General features: G+C 41.4%; 1 protein-coding gene across 1 annotated transcript in view; it reads right to left on the bottom strand.

Moving 5' to 3' along the window:
* The window catches only part of SEC8 (subunit of exocyst complex 8), a 438,983-nt gene that overhangs the window by 92,412 nt on the left and 329,399 nt on the right, over positions 1-17,172 (bottom strand). Inside the window, exons 20-21 of the mRNA XM_089379035.1 lie at positions 16,608-16,803; positions 16,322-16,399 (exon numbers count right to left, since the gene is read on the bottom strand). Coding sequence (XP_089235161.1) covers positions 16,322-16,399; positions 16,608-16,803 — 274 coding nt within the window. The remainder of the gene's footprint in view (positions 1-16,321; positions 16,400-16,607; positions 16,804-17,172) is intronic.

The raw sequence follows: 17,172 nt of genomic DNA, 5'->3' as shown, positions 1-17,172 counted from the left end.
TGTATGCTTGATGATATGTTTTATACCGATGATTTGCCTCATTTTGATGAGTATGACGATGATTATGTTCTCCAAACAAAAACTAATCTTACAGGCAAACCAGCAGTTAGTTTGTGGGTGGAGGAAGTTCATTTTCAGCAGCTTGAATACAATGTTCAGCCATCACATATCAGCTATGACATCGATGAGGAAAGTGCAGCAAAGTTTGAAGTAAGTGAAGGATCTTTGCCTTTTTGTTTTGATTCATGTCAGTTCATTAGAGACAACTTCCATGAAATCAGAAATCAAATGTCAACAAGTCTTGATCGGAAGAATCTTGAGAGCAATGAAAATTTTGTTCAAGACTCCTCATATTCAGATTTGCAAACTTCGAAAGCCATTGATTATCAAGATGCAGCTGAAGACTTGGAAGTGCACACACATGATTTAATGATTCAAGGTGACTCTGTACCATTTTGTTTTGAATCAATTCAGTTTTTGAAGGGTAGATTGCATAGTAAATCATTTAATGTTGAGGATGAGACAGATAACAAAATGCTTGAGCAGCCTGTAGCATCAAATTTGCAGCCACCAAATGAAATTGAAGGGCAGATTACAGATGAAGGTATAGCAGCCGAAATACATGATTTGATGATGCAGCAAGATTCTAATCCCTTTTGTTTCGAAACATTTCAGTTTATAAGGCAGAATCTTCGTAAAATCTCTCAAGAAAAAGATGAACAGCTAGAAGGATGTCATACATCTTCAATGGATACATTGCAGCAGTCTTTTCAAGTTTTTCATGATCCCATAGTTGATGTTTTGGATGAGTTTTGCAGTCAAAATCTATCTCCATTGACTACATGTGAGCTTGAAAAATGTGCTGATATGAATTTGATCTGGCAGCCAGTTTCTTCGTCATTTTCAGCAGGGGTCTCATCACAAGGCTCAGATCAAAGTTTGCATGCATGGTATGAGGAAAAGAGAAGTAATCCATTGGATGAGCTAAGTTCCAGTGAGCTTGAATTTCAAGATCCTTATGCAGTGTTTTTGGAGGCAGATAGAGAGTTCGTATCATTCAACGGATCTGTTTCTAAGTTGCCATCAGAGTTGCCTTTCAGTAGTTCTCTCTTGTTGTTCATAAGCGAACACTTGTGGAGAATTCGAACAGCAGACGGGATACTTACTTGGTTGCATTGGTTGTTTCATTTCACTTGATCAGGTGATGAATGAAACTGTTAGAGTAGGTTGTGATGAATAAGCTCCACTTTGAGCATCATTTTCAGTTTGTCGGTTGTGTTTAAGTATTGAGTCAGTTTTTAGTTGAGTAAGAGTCAATTAGTGTCATTTGAGTCATCAGTTTTCAGTCTTTTTGTTAAGTCAGTCTGTGTCGGTTTTTAGTCATGCATTTTAGCTTGAATAATGGACTCCATCGCCCAATGGATAAGGCACTGGTCTACTCTCCCAGAGGTCTAAGGTTCTTGGCACCTCCAAGGAGCTACCATCCCCATTGGAGCCAATGTTAGTGTCGGTCATGATGCCCTCCATCAGTGATCAAAAAACTCTTTGCATATGCATAAGTAGGTGTCTCATCGATGTCAATTTTGCATTCCATTAGGCATGCCATAAAACTGATGGAGGAGCTGGTCCTTGTTCCCTTCTTGGCTTTGCTGGATCAGGTCATATCAGTTAATGAACTTGTGTCACGCTTGTTTTGTTTTGTCTTGAAGTCCAAAGTCTTAGGTCTAGGGTTTCGGTCAAATGTCATTGCAAGATCATGAGTCAGAGGTCCATGGGTCCCCAGCAAGCCGGAAGGAGGTATGTAAATATGTTTCATTGATATTTTCATCAGGTACAGCTCATTTATACCTTGGATTTAAAAACCATGTTTTTAAAGCCAAGGTCATGTCAATTTTGCAAAAAATAAAGAAATTTTCAAAATTCTTCAAAATGCCGGCAATAACCCTGGTCTCCTCATTAGCGTCCATCAGATGGTCAACCTGCACAAAGAACGAAGTTACAGCACCCAAAAAGTCAAAATCAGGACAAAGCAAACTCAAAACAGTGTTAAAGAGAATGTCAAAACAAAACATTAGAAAGTGGGTTTAGTAAGTAAATTTTTTCAAATTGGGCTTATAAAGAGTCAAATTCCCTCTAAAACACCCTCATTGTGCATCTAAGAGCTTGCAAAGAAGAGTGAGAGGGCGAAGAAGGCGAAAGGAGGCGAATTGCAGAGAATTTGGGTCATTTTCAGGTGCGCGACCACTCAGGAGCTGTGCGCGACCAGTTGGGCAGTGCGCGACCAGTCAGCAGCTCCTCCGCAATGTTAATTCCTAACGGGCGCGACCAGTCAGGCCGTGCACGACCAGTCAAAGCCCGTGCGCGACTAGTCAAACTGTCTTCAACAAAACCACTTCAAATTTGCTCAATCGCCCTCTTGCTTGCTAAATTGATCGAGGTAGGGTCTTCTAACATGCTGGATGCTTGAAATCAAGGATGTTGGGCTTGTGCTTATATATATTTGCTACCAAGAATGTAAAGAGGAATGGATTTTAGTTATTGCTTGTTCATGTAGGCATTATGCTAGGGTTGGTGTTCTTTTTCAAGGTTTTAAACTCCCATTTATTCCCTCCATTGTTTCCCATTAAATTCACAATTGTTATGATATGTCTCTATCTTATGTCATTTGCAAAGAATATTAAATTTCCCATCCTCAATACCTAAACCCTAATGCCCTCCATCTAATCTAACCAAAACCCTAACGTCCTTCACACAGCAAGGATAACAAATAAACACAGCAAGAATAAAATGATGTGCAAAAAGAAAAAGGCAATATGATGGCAAAATGACAAAAACTAAAAGAAAGGCAATATGATGTGCATAGTCATTACAAAACAGAGAACATATTTGCTGTGTATATTCAAAGCAAAAACAAAGACAATGCAGCTGTGTATATTTATCTAAAGGACATATTGCTTTGAGTATTCATTACAAAAATAATGTTGCTGTGTCTCCCAAAACCAAACCCTGTTTTCCCTTTTCCCTTCTATCCCCTAATATCCTTGTTTCAATACAACTCTTTTCCCTTTTGAAGTTGTCAATGAAATCCCTTTTCCCCTTTTGACAAAAATGTAAATAAAGCCCTCCTTCCCCTATGACAAATGTAAAAGAATCCCTTGTTTCCCTTAGCATCAAATGTACATGAATCCCTTGAAAAACAGAGTATGCCTAATAATGTACAGTCAAAAGACAAAAATCAAAGAGCAAGTTGTTGATGCTAGTGATCTATGCTACCCCATACCCCTGTTATACATGCTGTCCCTTACCCCCTGTTGAGCATGTATATCCTTTCCCTTGGTTATTATCATCCATGTTTCCCTAATAAAAACATTTCTTTGCAAATGATTTCCCGGTGATTAAGATGAGATTGTATGTTTGACAGTTTGTGAATTGTCCCTTAGAAATTCCCTATTTTTATATGTTTCCCTTTCCTTATGAAAAATCCCCTCCCCTAACATTTCCTTCATGATTTTGTTCCCCTTGAAAACAGCATACAACTCAGTATTTTTGCAGGCAAGGGCAGCAGTTAACTTTGTCTATTTTCTCCACTTTGCTCAAAAGCACCATGTCAACCACTGAAACCTATGAGCAAGGTGATGACCGGTCTTCTTCCACAGAGGTTGAGGTACAGCAGAGGCCTCGTAGGGGTGGCAAAGGTGGTCATCATAAGAGAGAAGAGCCCACATCTTTAGCAGAATTACAGGCCTGCCCTTTGGCAGTGAATTGTTTCCGTTATATGTCATGTTTTCAGTTCTGTGAGAGGCTTGCCCAGATTCAGCACCACAGGGAGTTGGCCCGCTTATTTGTTTTGCACCTTCATGAGGGCAGGTCACTCTTGCAGGGGTGAATTTTGTGCTATCTCCGGAGGTGATTTCAGAGGCTACCGAGATACCAAATGTGGGTGAGGTGTGGCCCAAGCGCAGAATGCTGGATTATGTTTATTTTGAGCCATATGTCAGGCCAGCATTCATGAGCCACTTGTCGGGGTTCTTTCCTTTCAGATTCCTCCGGGGGGAGTATGCTCCGATTATGCGGCTTATCATGCATTACTTCACATGTGAGGGGAGATTTTCACAGGTCTTCTCTTATCACATTCGCCTGTTGATGCACTTTACCCGAGTGAGGATGATGAACATCCCGGTTTTCTTCTTCCAGGACATTCAGAGGATGGTGTCCGTGTTTCAGAGGCGGTCCCCAGCTTAGCAGTATAGGAGTTTGTGCCATCATGGTCTCATCCAGCTCATTGTTTCCCATCAGTTGAGTCAGCAGGGCATTCCATGGGCAGACTTCATTTCTCATGAGTTCTTTACAGTGCCACCACAGCCACACCCAGAGCCAGAGGTCATTTATGAGGAGGGAGGTCCATCTCACCAGCCCGAGATCATTGTTCCGAGACAGGTTGCTTCCTCACCTCAGGTCACCTACCAGAGAGGTCACAGGACCTTGTTTGCAGCAGCTCGACGAGTACTTTCTCCACAGCAGGTGGAAGGGGTCTCGCCATCATCATCTACAGGTCAGCGAGTGTTATCTCCACACCAGGTGGAAGGGGCCTCGCGTTCTCCATCAGCAGTACGGGAGGGCAAACAGCCCGTGACAGAGGAGGAGAGAGCCAGTGACACACAAGTTGACATCATTGATCTTGATGCTCGCTCCCCCACTTCAGATTTGCATAACATCATCCGACAGAGAGAGGAGGAGAACCTCGTGTTGCAGCAAAAGCTCCAAATGGCTCAATGGACCATCACTTATCTGGAGCAGCGCAACAAACAATTAGAAGAGGAAAAAGAACTTGATGAGCTATGGAGGATCCGCAGTGATTGAACTTTGAACCGTAGGAGGCCCGGTGACCAATTGCCTGCTGACCGAGAGTCTTTGCTCATTTAGGAGAATGCTCGCTTGGAGAGGCTGTTGGAGAAGGCCAACGAGGACAAGAGGCTGCTACGGAACATGAAGAATCACTATTGGGCGAGGATGCATGTTTGCAAGGCGAAAATGAAGATGTTCCAAAGGAGGTTGTCCGAGGCCCGTAAGAGGAAGAAGAAGATCAACCCGCTCCGTATCTTGGCTGAGGCCTCTCTCACTCACCATGATACTCATTAGCATCCTCCTAGCAGCAAACTCAAGAAATTTTGAGAGTTTTGAAGCATTTTTGGCATTTTTGGGAATTTTACAGGTTTTGGCCATTTGACTGGTCTCACCCCGCGCGCGACCATACATGGGGGCAACTCAGAACGGGGAAAACTTTGCATTTTTGGAATTTTCATGCAAAAATACACTTGCCTATGGATGGGTTTCAGATTTTATGGAGATTTGGGTTTCCAAAAGCTCAAAATACATGCAATTTTTGACTTTCTGCCCCTATTTTGAGTTGCAGAAAGCTGTCTTGGGAGAAATGACTTTTGAGGGGTCAAATCAACTCCAAATTCAGAAATTCCAGTGGGGTTGGAAAGTAGACTCGCAGACCTTTCCAACGAGCTATCTTGCACCTGATTTGGACACCGGGAAGGCCCTCAAACAGAGCTGTGAATGTGCGCGACCAGTCAGAGTGATGTGCGCGACCAGTCAAGGAAATTTGCCTGTTTTGACCAGTTCGGCCAGCAAAACACTGTTTTCATCTTGGTTGACTTTTGAGGCATGTAAATGATGGATTTTTGTGTAATTTTCATGGCATTTAGATGCTTTTACTCTCCTTCATCACTTCTAGAAGATTCTTTGATGTAAAAGGTAAATATTTAATGCATGGATAGGCTTCCTAAGTTTTAGAGGCAAGTTGTTTTGACTGCCTATTATCTAGTGCTCAGTTTAGAATTAGTTGAAACAGCTCCTAGGAAGCTGAGCTCGACCCCTAGAGGTGGGGAAAGGAGTTAGATCATCTATATTATGCCTTCTCTTGCTCATTTTCATGGTTGGACTCTTGAGGGAGAAGCTCCTATTGTATATTTTACTTGTATCTCTGCAATTTGAGGAAAAGGAGGACCAGGGTTTTGCAGACATCATTGGGATTCTTGTGGACTCTTGTGTTTGATGGTGTGTTCTCTTATTGTAATTGTAAGTGTGTTTATGTGTTCCATCTCTTTCTTTACTGCAGCTTATTAAACAAATGAAGTGATAAAGTTTGAATTCATGCTTGCCATGCTCAGCTTTCAAATTTGTTTAAAGTTTATGTTTTCCACTGTCTAGAGAGGATTCAAAGTCATTGTTTGCCCTCTTTAGCTTCTCTTTTTTCTTCCTTGATCATCCATCTCAGCTAAAGGCATCAACACAAACTCCCTCCAATTGCCACCAAAAACCCAAAAAAAAACTTTAAATCAACCCTCCTTATCAGTTTACTAGCCTAATATCAGTGTTCCTAATTGGGTCAGCTCATCCTATTGAAAGATCTACCGAGTTTGACCGGAGAGAGCCTTCTCATACCCCGTAGGGCTAGCTACGAGGTGAAATGGTTTGATGTTGCCTTGAAGGTTTACCTTCCTCAGCCTAGGGTGAAATCTCAAGCGCTAACAGACCTCACCATTTGTGTTTTAAAGATCAACCTTCAAGCTGTTAGGCTTTGAATGAAGGTATTGGCTCTGATACCAATTGTTGGAAATACTGACCTAGGGGGGGATAAATCAGTATTTCTTTTCCAACTATTATTTTACCAGTTAAAACATTTATATTCAGAACACAAGATGAACAACAAGAATAAATGTTTTTATTAATAAAATCTTTGCAGTAAAATAGATATAATATATAAATGGTTGTAATTAGTTGCCAAGCACCAACTTGGACTTTTGTGAGGCTCCAACCTTGAGAGCACCAACTGTATTTTTGTCAAGGCACCAACCTTGGACTTAGGAGCACCTACTTCCAAGACATCAATGCTTCCAGTTCTAAGGCACTAACCTCAAAGACACCAACCCTTCCAGTTTCTGAGGCACCAATCCCAAGGACACCAATCCTTCCAACTTTTGTGGCACCAACCCCAAGGACACCAATCCTTCCAACTTTTGAGGCACCAACCCCAAGGGCTCTGGCCCAATCTTGTCAAGGCATGTTTGATAGTAATGTTCTACTCTCAGATTTCTTCTTCACTGAGTTCTGTCTGTTTATGGCTTCACTATAGTCTCCATGCTACAGTATCAATGGCAACCAGTCTTCTTATGAAGGAGTCGTTACAACTCTTCATACTGTCCACACAGAGTGCAATAGCCATCATGATCTCTAATAATGTCTCCACACAACTTTAGTGAGTCTACTATTAGCTGCACTAAGCTCTGCACAAGAACCAACTTTCTATTCAAGCATCTCTTCTCATTGTCACAGTAAATGCTTCAGCATGACTAGTTCTCTGTTGGCTACTTCTTCCTTCAAACAATGTCGGATAAAACTTTATTTATTACATCACAAAATTGTTCTACAGACTGCATTATGTACCTGATTAATTCATCACAAGTCTGAGTCTTTCACAGGGAAACACGATCAATAGAGATGCTCTTCCTTCAAATGCCTCCTGTGTTGTTGGACCTTTGGCCCTTTTCTGTCCTGCTGGACCTACGGTTGCCTCTGTTTCTTCCAGTTTTGCAACAACCTTTTACTTTCCTTGTTCTCTGTTTTTATATATTCCTGACGCCTCTGACCGTCAGTTTCCTCTTTCGACTGGCTCTTCGACTTCCTCAACGGTCGTTGTAGTTTCCTCTCTGCTCGCTTGATCCTTCGACTTCCCTCCTCGATCGCTGTAGTTTCCTCTGCCTATTCGAATTAACCAATGCTTCACAAATAGGTTAATTCAGAAGAGAAGGCCGAATTACATAGGAAATGATGCTTATTAAACAATATCAGAGAGATCCCTTTTTCTCTTTAATAACATTCATACACAGGGCTTTACTGTTTACAAAGAGACTGTACCAATTAGGAGGCCCCACATGCCACATCGCCATCGCAATCGCAATCGCCATTGTTCAGGCCCACTGAACTATCGGAACCATTATTTATGCATTTTGGCCTTCAAAACCTCAGGCAATACAATTATTTGAAATACACAGGAATATATGGAAATACCCGACCGAAATGCTTAAGGCCGGACTTCAAATTCATTACACTCGCATCTATAACTGCATCAGGTCCGCTCCTCCATGACGTTATCGCAATCGGCAATCGCGACTTCCGAAAGTCTTTTATAAGTCGAACTCATTACATCGTCGATGGCTGATGGCCCTGCTGGACGTGATATAGTTTTAAGCTATGTTACAATAGGACCATCGGGTCTGCAACATATATCGCAATCAACGCTTCCAATGCAAAAGGCCTTAAGCACTTGCAATATGGCGAATGCGACATAGCATTAAGTCATATTGCAATGTTGCAGCGGGTCCGCATACTTTATCGCAATCCGCGCTTTCAGGGGTGATAGCCCTTTGTACATTGCGATATGCGAGTTGCGATAGGCGGATGCGATATAACAATAGAGCATTTCATAATGTTGAGTCCGCTCAATTTCAATGACTCGATCATTGTAAGAAATACATTAAATATTTAATTTTTTATTAGAAAAACATAATTTTAAAGATTTTCATTCATGTTTCCAAACACACAGCATTAGAATATAGATAGAAGACAACATATGATCAAAGCAAGCTCGTGTATATATCCATTATATCAAAATGGCACCCAGTGCACTGTCCAATATTGATACATACATGATGATGATATAGAGAATCGAGATCAAAACAAAAACACATAACAAATGATGCAAGATATTCTGATTATTAGAACACATAAAATTCAATCCAAAAATTTGCATGGTAAGGATGAAATTGCTTTTTTTTTTTTATTAAGGAGTGTCAGTCTATTCATCCACTTCAAGTGGCTTTATTAACTTACCCTTAATCTCCACGTTCTATTTTGGATGTCTGGTTAATCTTTGAATTCTGTTTTGGAGGAAAAGGAGGATGCATAGAGAAAAACATTTTTGTGCATGGGACATAAACTGTGCCTATTGCATGATGCATCAGAGTGGATGCCACATTATTCTATAAAACTTAGGCATTGTTGATGATGTTTCATGGATCAGAACAACTATTGTAGAAGGTGTGGTGACAAGAAGGAGAAAATGAACAAATTATTAAAATGTCACAGTGAATTCAATTTTCGAAAGAACATTGAATCTTTTGATTGATGATACTTAAGTTATTCCAGGCTATTCATTCGGATTCCGTAGCCTGGGCCTCTTTTCCTAACCCGGTCGGGTTAATGCTGGCTCGGCCAAACCGGTTGGGTTAATACCGAGCTAGCCAAACCGAATCCAAGGCCAAGTCAATATTTTTTGGCCTGGCTCGGACCAACTCAGCCGAGTCGGTTTTGAGCCGGCCGGTTTTTTAAAACAATGGTATCAGGGCACTTCTGTGCAGCGAAAGATGCTATTGAAGAGTCAATGGCGGTCATATCAGATGCAGAAGGGGGAGCAGATAGATCTATACCTCCTCAGATTGCAGGAGATTCATGACCAACTTACTTCCATAGGGGCCACGCCGGATCAGGAGTTCATGGTGAGGACCGCCTTGAATGCAGTCTCTAAGGAGTGGGAGACATTTGTCCAAGGCATTTTGGGCAGAGCTACTCTTCCAGGATGGGAAGAGATGTGGGCAACTCTTCGCCAAGAAGAGATCAGACGATTGACCAAGGCGAGGAGTAGTGGGAAGGGAAGTCGAATCAAGAAAGAGGAGGATGCGGCTTTGGCATCTATGGGATAGCAAGGGAAGAGGAAGAAGAAGGACATCTCCAAGGTGAAGTGCTTTCATTGTGGGGAGCTGGGTCATTATGCATCCCCGTGTCCCAGGAAGAAAAACAAGGGAGAGGCATCTGACTCCAAGGCAGCTCCAACTATGGTGGAGAAGGAAGAGGAGACTGATGACGATTGTGCCATGAGTTCTCATGCACCTCTAGAGAAGAGGTGGGGTGACATCGAGCTGTAGTTAGGAGGACTAGAGAAGATGAGGGGCAGGATCCTTGAGGTGCCCAAACCCTTGGATCATATCCGGCTACAAGAGCCCTTAACGACAATAGCAGGATGACAGATGTCAAGTAGAAGTAAGATGCGATGGAGTGACAAGGCAGTGCTAGAGTGTAGAGGTCTGTAGCAGCGCAGTGGGGGTTGCAGCAGTGCGAGAGGCACAGAGGTGTTTGCAGCAGTGCGAGAGGCACAAAAGTGGTTGCAGCAGTGCGAGAGGCACAAAGGTGGTTGCAACAGCGCAGAGGCAACAGAGGGAGCACAGGATAGCAACAAAGGTAGCTTCAGCATCAGGAGGCTTTCGGACTGACAAGGATGTCAGAATTTGGGTAGATGAGTTACTTACTTCTCAGTAACTGAGTCGCAGTGTAGCAGTTAGCGGTGGTAGTGCTATGGGCAACATGGGCAGCATGTTGATAGGGAGCTGCAGTACAGATGTAGCAGTGGCAGTGGCAGAGCCATGTGCAGTAGTACAGGAAGCAGGAGTGCAGTGGATGTGAGGCAACAGGCCAAGCATCAGCACAGGTACTGGTGCAGAAAGATCAATGTGATGTTTCAGTGGTGGAGCATTACTAGAGCACATTCCTCACTAAGAGGGAGTGTTGATTTGTGGTAGCATCGGATCTACTCTAGCCATGAAAATTGGTGGAGAGGCTAAAGCACATGAGATCTCCAAGACCCGGAAATGGTTTGGGGAAATTCCACCCAGTTGGAGAGATATTAAAATAATTAATATTTTTAATGGGGTTCCTAAGTCTAAACTTAGAAAAATTAAAATATTAATGGGTATTAATATAAAACTGGGTGAGAATGTTCTAAATGACATGGATCAAGCCAAATCTAATCTTAGTCATTGATTAGAGACTTAATCTCGGTCGTTGAAGACTCAACAGGAAAAGTATAAGAGGAAGCTTGAGGGTCAGTTGGAGACACACCAAGATTGATCAGTCAGTTCGATTTTCTGGAGCGGGGCTTGCTGAGAAAATTCAAACAAGTGATCTATTGCAGCAAGGGGCAGTGAGTACATAGCAGAGAGGCAGAGATCGTGCCAGAGGGTCAGCACGGTGACTAAAGAGGCTGACGCAAAGGTAGTAGGAGCCACGTAGAAGCTAAGTGGCTTGTGTGGGTGACGCAGAAGGCTAGAGAGCTGACACAAAGGGTTCAGGAGGTACACTGAGGCTAGCAGGAGTGACACAAAGCCTAGCAGAAGCGCAGGAAGGATTTTTGTGGGGCAGACTAGAGCTGAGAGGCTGAATATATCTAATTCATCATTCTACATGCTTTTGTTGACATATATGCATCAATATATATATAAAATATATATATTATATAAAAATTTGCTCTCGATTCACTCGACTTGGGAGCTTTTGAAAATGTCGCTCCCTGTTCCCACTTCCCGCTTTTGTTCCTGCTCCCAAGCAGCCTTGGTCTTGTTTTTTCTCATTTGAAGTAGATTCTATAAAAAGAGAAGAGATTTTTTGGGTTTTCCCCTTGGAGGGGTTTTTCCCTGGCTTGGAGTGTAATTTATGTGTCTATTGTCTTTACTATTTTTGCACTTGATAATTGTTTGATGAAGAAGATCTAATAAAGAAACAAAAGAAGATAAATAAAGTTCACAAGCAATTATTAAGATTACGGAGAAATTGAATTAATAACTTCCTTATTGCATTCTCCAACATTTGTAACCCAAGCCTATCCTATGTCAAACTTGTTATTAGGGGATTCATTAGGCTAAATTACTTGAGGTAGACCTCATATAAGTAGAGGTTACCTTCATTTCATTTGGATCATCACTTGTGGATCAATTTGACCCTCTTAGAGATTTGGACCTAGCTGAAATTTGTCTTGTATCTTGTGGAGATGTGATCCATTGTGGAGTTTTTGCTTATCGAGCTATTCTTTGGTTTTGGAGATGTCATTTTGTAGCAATAAGGGATTCGTTCATGCATCTATCTTGTAAGTTCTCTTTGTATTTGAATTTATTTTATGGCTATTGCATGGAATGGATATTGTCTAGGGTTTCTATGTGCTAGTTATTGAAATTTTTTCAATGGAATCTTAGTAATGGCATTGTATGCATTACTCTTCTAGAATTTGTGCGATAATTTCATGAGTTGATCTTCATGATAAACACTCCTTATTGACCTTCCTCCCTCATGGAATGATAGCTAGGGTTTGAAACTAGGGTTTGTTATTCCCTTACTCCTTGATAGGGTTTAGTCTTTCTCCCTTAGACTCCTAAGTAGACCTCCCTTAGACTCCATCATCCAAGGTCAAGGCACTGACCTTATTCACACTGCTGATCACACATAAATTTTACTTTGAATCATATTCTTCTACACCAAATTTGATTTTCAGACTCTTAAGCAAAGTGCTAGGCTAGGGCTAGGGTTCACTGTATTACCTTATGGAGGGATTCAACTCTTGGTCGTGAGATTAGTGCCACATAATCAACCTCTTTCTGTGGCTAATGTCTCCATTTTAGGACTTGTTATCGCTCAAACTAGTAGGGGACCTAAAGGGGATCCCTAAAGAGGGAAAGCTAGACCAAGGGCAACAAATGGAGACTTGGCTCATTGTCACCTCAACTAAGGCTCCCTCCTATTGACGGACTTTCACCGATGGGAGGAGACCCATTATACATGGAGTCAACAATGAAGGATATATCAACAAGTGGATATAGAGTGACCCAAATAATCCCTTTCCAGAAGAGGTTGAAGAATAGAGCTTGCTTGCTTGCTTTTTAAGCAAGGTACAATGTCTTCTAGGAGAAGGAAAGGTACAATGTCTTCTAGGAGAAGGATGGGAGGATTCAAGGGTTAGGTTTAGGGAGTATGACTTGTGAAAGAGTTTCCCAATCCCTAAAATCCTTATTGAAATTGGTATTCCGGATGGTTCTTGAAGAATTGTCTTTTCAAAGGAATGGGACCACACAGGACCACGGGGACCAAGCCTAGGTTAGGAGGTAAGAGTTTAGCAACCAACGATATTCTTAACGTAGACAGGAAGGGGGAAAGTATCAAAGAAATGATTTTCACTTAAAGGTGTTGATTTGATCCTATGAGGCACTAGCCTTGGGGATACCAGGGAAAAGTTTAATCTTAGAGCTAGGGCTTGGCTTTTCTCACAACTCCACCATCGGAATGGCTTCAAAATTGGAGGCCTTGAGGAGACACCAACGCATGGGATACTAGGAGATCGAACTTTTTGGAGGGCTATTTTGTCGGGAAAATGATGCCCTAGGTGACCCAACTTGGCTAGACCTAGGAAAAGGTGAAACATAATTGATTTAAAGTGACCACCTCTTGGTAGATCAGTGCCTTAGTCTTGGGAGAATGGAATCTATAATAAATATGAATGGGGACTTCGTTTCTTAGTCAATGAGGCCTTAGGACTAGCTCATTAGCCTTCAAGGGCAAAGGGAAGAAACCTTATAGTTTTTATACTTCAACTTGCAAAAGGAGATGGCCTATCAAGATGAATTCTTTGATAGCATTTTCCCTAGGAAATTTCATTCAAATTACATGGCCCATACATTGGGAGATGCTATATGGAGACAAAATTCCACAATTTAATAAGTAAATGCATGCAGCAATTAGCCCTAAAAATAGCGAAAATCCCAATCCAATGTATATGACAAAGTAAAAGAAGAATATCATTAGAAACATGTACTTACATGTAATAGAACTTATCCAATCATCCACAATTTGACAATAGAGAAGCTCAGAGACAAGATAAACCAAATCCAAACATCAAAATCACGAGAAAAGTATAAGAGGAGGCTTGAGGGTCAGTTGGAGATACACCAAGATTGATCAGTTAGTTCGATTTTCTAGAGCAGGGCTTGCTGAGAAAATTCGAACCAGTGATCTGTTGCAGCGAGGGGCAATGAGTACATAGCAGAAAGGCAAAGATCGTGCCAGAGGGTCAGCACAGTGACTGAAGAGGCTGACGCAAAGGCAGTAGGAGCTGCGCAAAAGCTAAGTGGCCTCCGTGGGTGACGCAGAAGGCCAAAGAGCTGACACAGAGAAGCAGAAAGCCAACACAAAGGGTTCAGGAGCTACAATGAGGCTAGTAGGGCTGATGCAGAGCCTAGCAGAAGTGTCGGAAGGATTGTCGTGGGGCAAACTAGAGCTGAGAGGCTGAATATCTGTCTCCGAGAAGAGGTATTACTGTCGTTTAACAATCTTTGTTGGGTGAGCCATTTCAGCACCCTAGTTGTACTCAAGAAGTCTGCATAACAATAAAACCCTTAGAGTTGCTGCTCCGGTTTTCCCACATTGGATTTTTCTAGCGACGATTGTCCAAAAATAACGGTGTCCCTTGTGTGTTTGTCTCAGTATTTTTTCAGTTGTTGATCTGTATATTAGTTAAGGCTACACTTCTATTTATTTTGATACTTATATGTATAAATAACTTGTTAATGGAGTAAACAAGTAGGAGAAATAAAAACTCTGGAAGACTTTCCCAACCTCTGGAAACTGAATTGATCTCCCTCTCAGCTAAATTGAACTACTTACTGAAGCATCTACGCAGTCCCTGTGCATCTTCTACTATGGAATACTTCTGTCACTTGGTTCCTCTCCGAATCTGGAAATCTTCCTCCGAACACACTCTCTCTACCCCTCACTATCTTTGCATCGCCTCTCTGGCTCAAACTCTCCTCTGTTGAATCACCACAACTAGGAAGTTTGACCTCTGCCAAGGAACTCGACCTCAAGTTTGTTCTTCTCCAACCCCATCAACCTCCTCTTCTAATCTCTAGTTAGATCACCAACAACCACGATTAAGTCTTTATTGATGGTTGACATCATTTCTAAGTCGACCCATGTGAGTTTCTAGAGAATTCTCACCTTTCTTAACTATTTCCCATTAATTAATCGATTCCCCTGAGTTAGACTTAGGCATTTTTAATTATCGATCAATTAATTTAATTGAGTTGTCTCTAGGTGGAATTTCTAGAAACGATTTTTGGGTTCCGGATATCTCATATGTTTTAGCCTCTCCACAAAGTTTGAGACTAGAACACCATTCAATGCTACAAAAACTAACAAACTTGTCGAAATAGGGGTTAACCATGTGATTATGATGAAGAACACTTTAGAAGAGTCCATATTGTAACTTTGGTTTAGAGTTTGAGTGAGTCAAACCTAACCACTAGTAGGCTATCAAGGTATGTTATAACAGGGCACTAGGAGGAAAAGGGGTTCCATTCTTTTTTAATGTATTTTGTTCCATAGACGAGTAGAGTAGATGAAAGGGATAAGGAGAGAGCACACAGAGAGGATTTGTGCACTGTAGTACCCACGGCCACAAGCCATACTTCTTTGTACTCAGTGCCATTTTCTATTCAAAGAAAGAGAGTAGAGTGGCCTCACCTTCTCGTTGGGTTTTATATCAAAAGGATTTCTCAAGATATATCTTTTGTCAAATGTGGTTCATGAGTTTTTATTTCATTGTTCTCTATTTTCTGCATAAACCCTAATAGCGTAGATTTCGGTTTATCAGATCTGCTGTGATGAACTGTCCAATGGAATATCCATCATCTCAATCATGGTCTTCCATGTAGTGCCCCTCTTATAACCCTAGGGCCTTAAGGGAGGTCCCGCTGGACTAGGGCTAAATATTAACCCCCCTAGTAAGGTGAGGGAACAAAATTACAGCCAATATTGGTCAATCTTCCATATCACCCCCTTATCCATATTAAACTCCCAAACAAACAAATGTAAGCACCTGATTGCAAAATGATCAAAGTACCTTTTGACTAATATCCCACCATCATCCAACTGTTAATGTCAGATGGTGAGAGGCACATGGCAGATGCAAATTGCGGAGGCACGTGTCAAATCATTGTCACATAGTGACTGTCAGGGGCTGCTGGCTAGCTGGCTGTCCGGCTGGCTGTCAAATGTAGGAGAAAATATTTCTCCTATGGGGTTACTCATTTTGATGGGTAACAAGGTACATGCTTATAGGGGAAGAAAATTAAAATACCAAAACTATAGTCATCACGCACACTATAATTATGTAGTGAAATCAGATAAACATTGTCTGGAAGCAGAAATTGGAATAGAAATTATATTACACTGTCCACAAATGACCAGACAAGCAATAATAGCTTGGGGGGAGTGCATAAGGCAACTCGCAAGCAGGCTAGGAATACAGAAAGTGAAGTTATTTCTAAAACAAAATAGCATGTACTCTGATTATTGAAGAGAGCCACTTATAAAAGCTAGAGACACATTCCTGATAAGTTAATACAACAGTCAGCAAGGATAAAGGAGATAAATCAACCTGTGACGTGAGGGAAATAATGAAGTCCTCAGGCTCTTCTGCATCCTGATCCTCTATGTACTCTCTGCTAGCCATATCCTGCATTGAACGTTGCAGAGAGTTACTAAAATATACTAATTTTAAGTTATAACTGTGCTCATGAAAGTAGCTATACCATCCCCACATGAAAATACTCCTTGTCGAGGGCACTTGGATTGCCAAGGAAAATGGACAAATGTGCTAACAACAATTAAGCTATAGAAAAAAGTGAACTCTTTTAGCTTAACCTGAAAATAAAGTAAACAACCTGCAAATGAAATAATGCCTCCAATTGTATCTCGATTCTTAGAACACGTAAGCATTCAGCTGCAAGACTCCTATACTGATCAGAAAGAGATGCAAGGCTTGCAGTAAGTGCACTGTTGGTTCTTCTATGATGATGTTCTTGGTGAGTACTATCCTTCCTTCTCCGATTCAATGGGATTGGAGATATTTGTCCAAGTCTGATGATTCCACAGAGGGGTCAGTAAATGATTCACATACTTCAGATCCAACATCCTGATTCACTTTTTGGTGTTCTTTCACCAAAATCACTTTAACTGTAAGACTAGATCTCTAAGTACTACAGCTGTCTAGCAGGAATCTAGTGCACAAAAATTGAAGAAATTCTTTAACAAGGCATGAACAAATTTTGCCACTCCATAACAAAGAGCACGATTGATGATTTTAGTTTAAGCCGATGATAAAATTTCACCAACTTGCAATGTATCCACTGTGAAAAACAGCACAAAAGCAATACTCCTTTCTTGACAATGCCACCTAAAAATACTCTATCCTACATGTGTATGTACTATGTATTTGTTAACTAATAA

This window comes from Pinus tabuliformis, chromosome J, assembly GCF_031772625.1.
Source record: "Pinus tabuliformis cultivar Carrire ecotype Pingquan chromosome J, CPIR1, whole genome shotgun sequence".
NCBI classification, from domain to species: domain Eukaryota; kingdom Viridiplantae; phylum Streptophyta; class Pinopsida; order Pinales; family Pinaceae; genus Pinus; species Pinus tabuliformis.
Note: the sequence above shows the minus strand (reverse complement) of the source record. Positions and strands in the feature narration are given on the sequence as shown.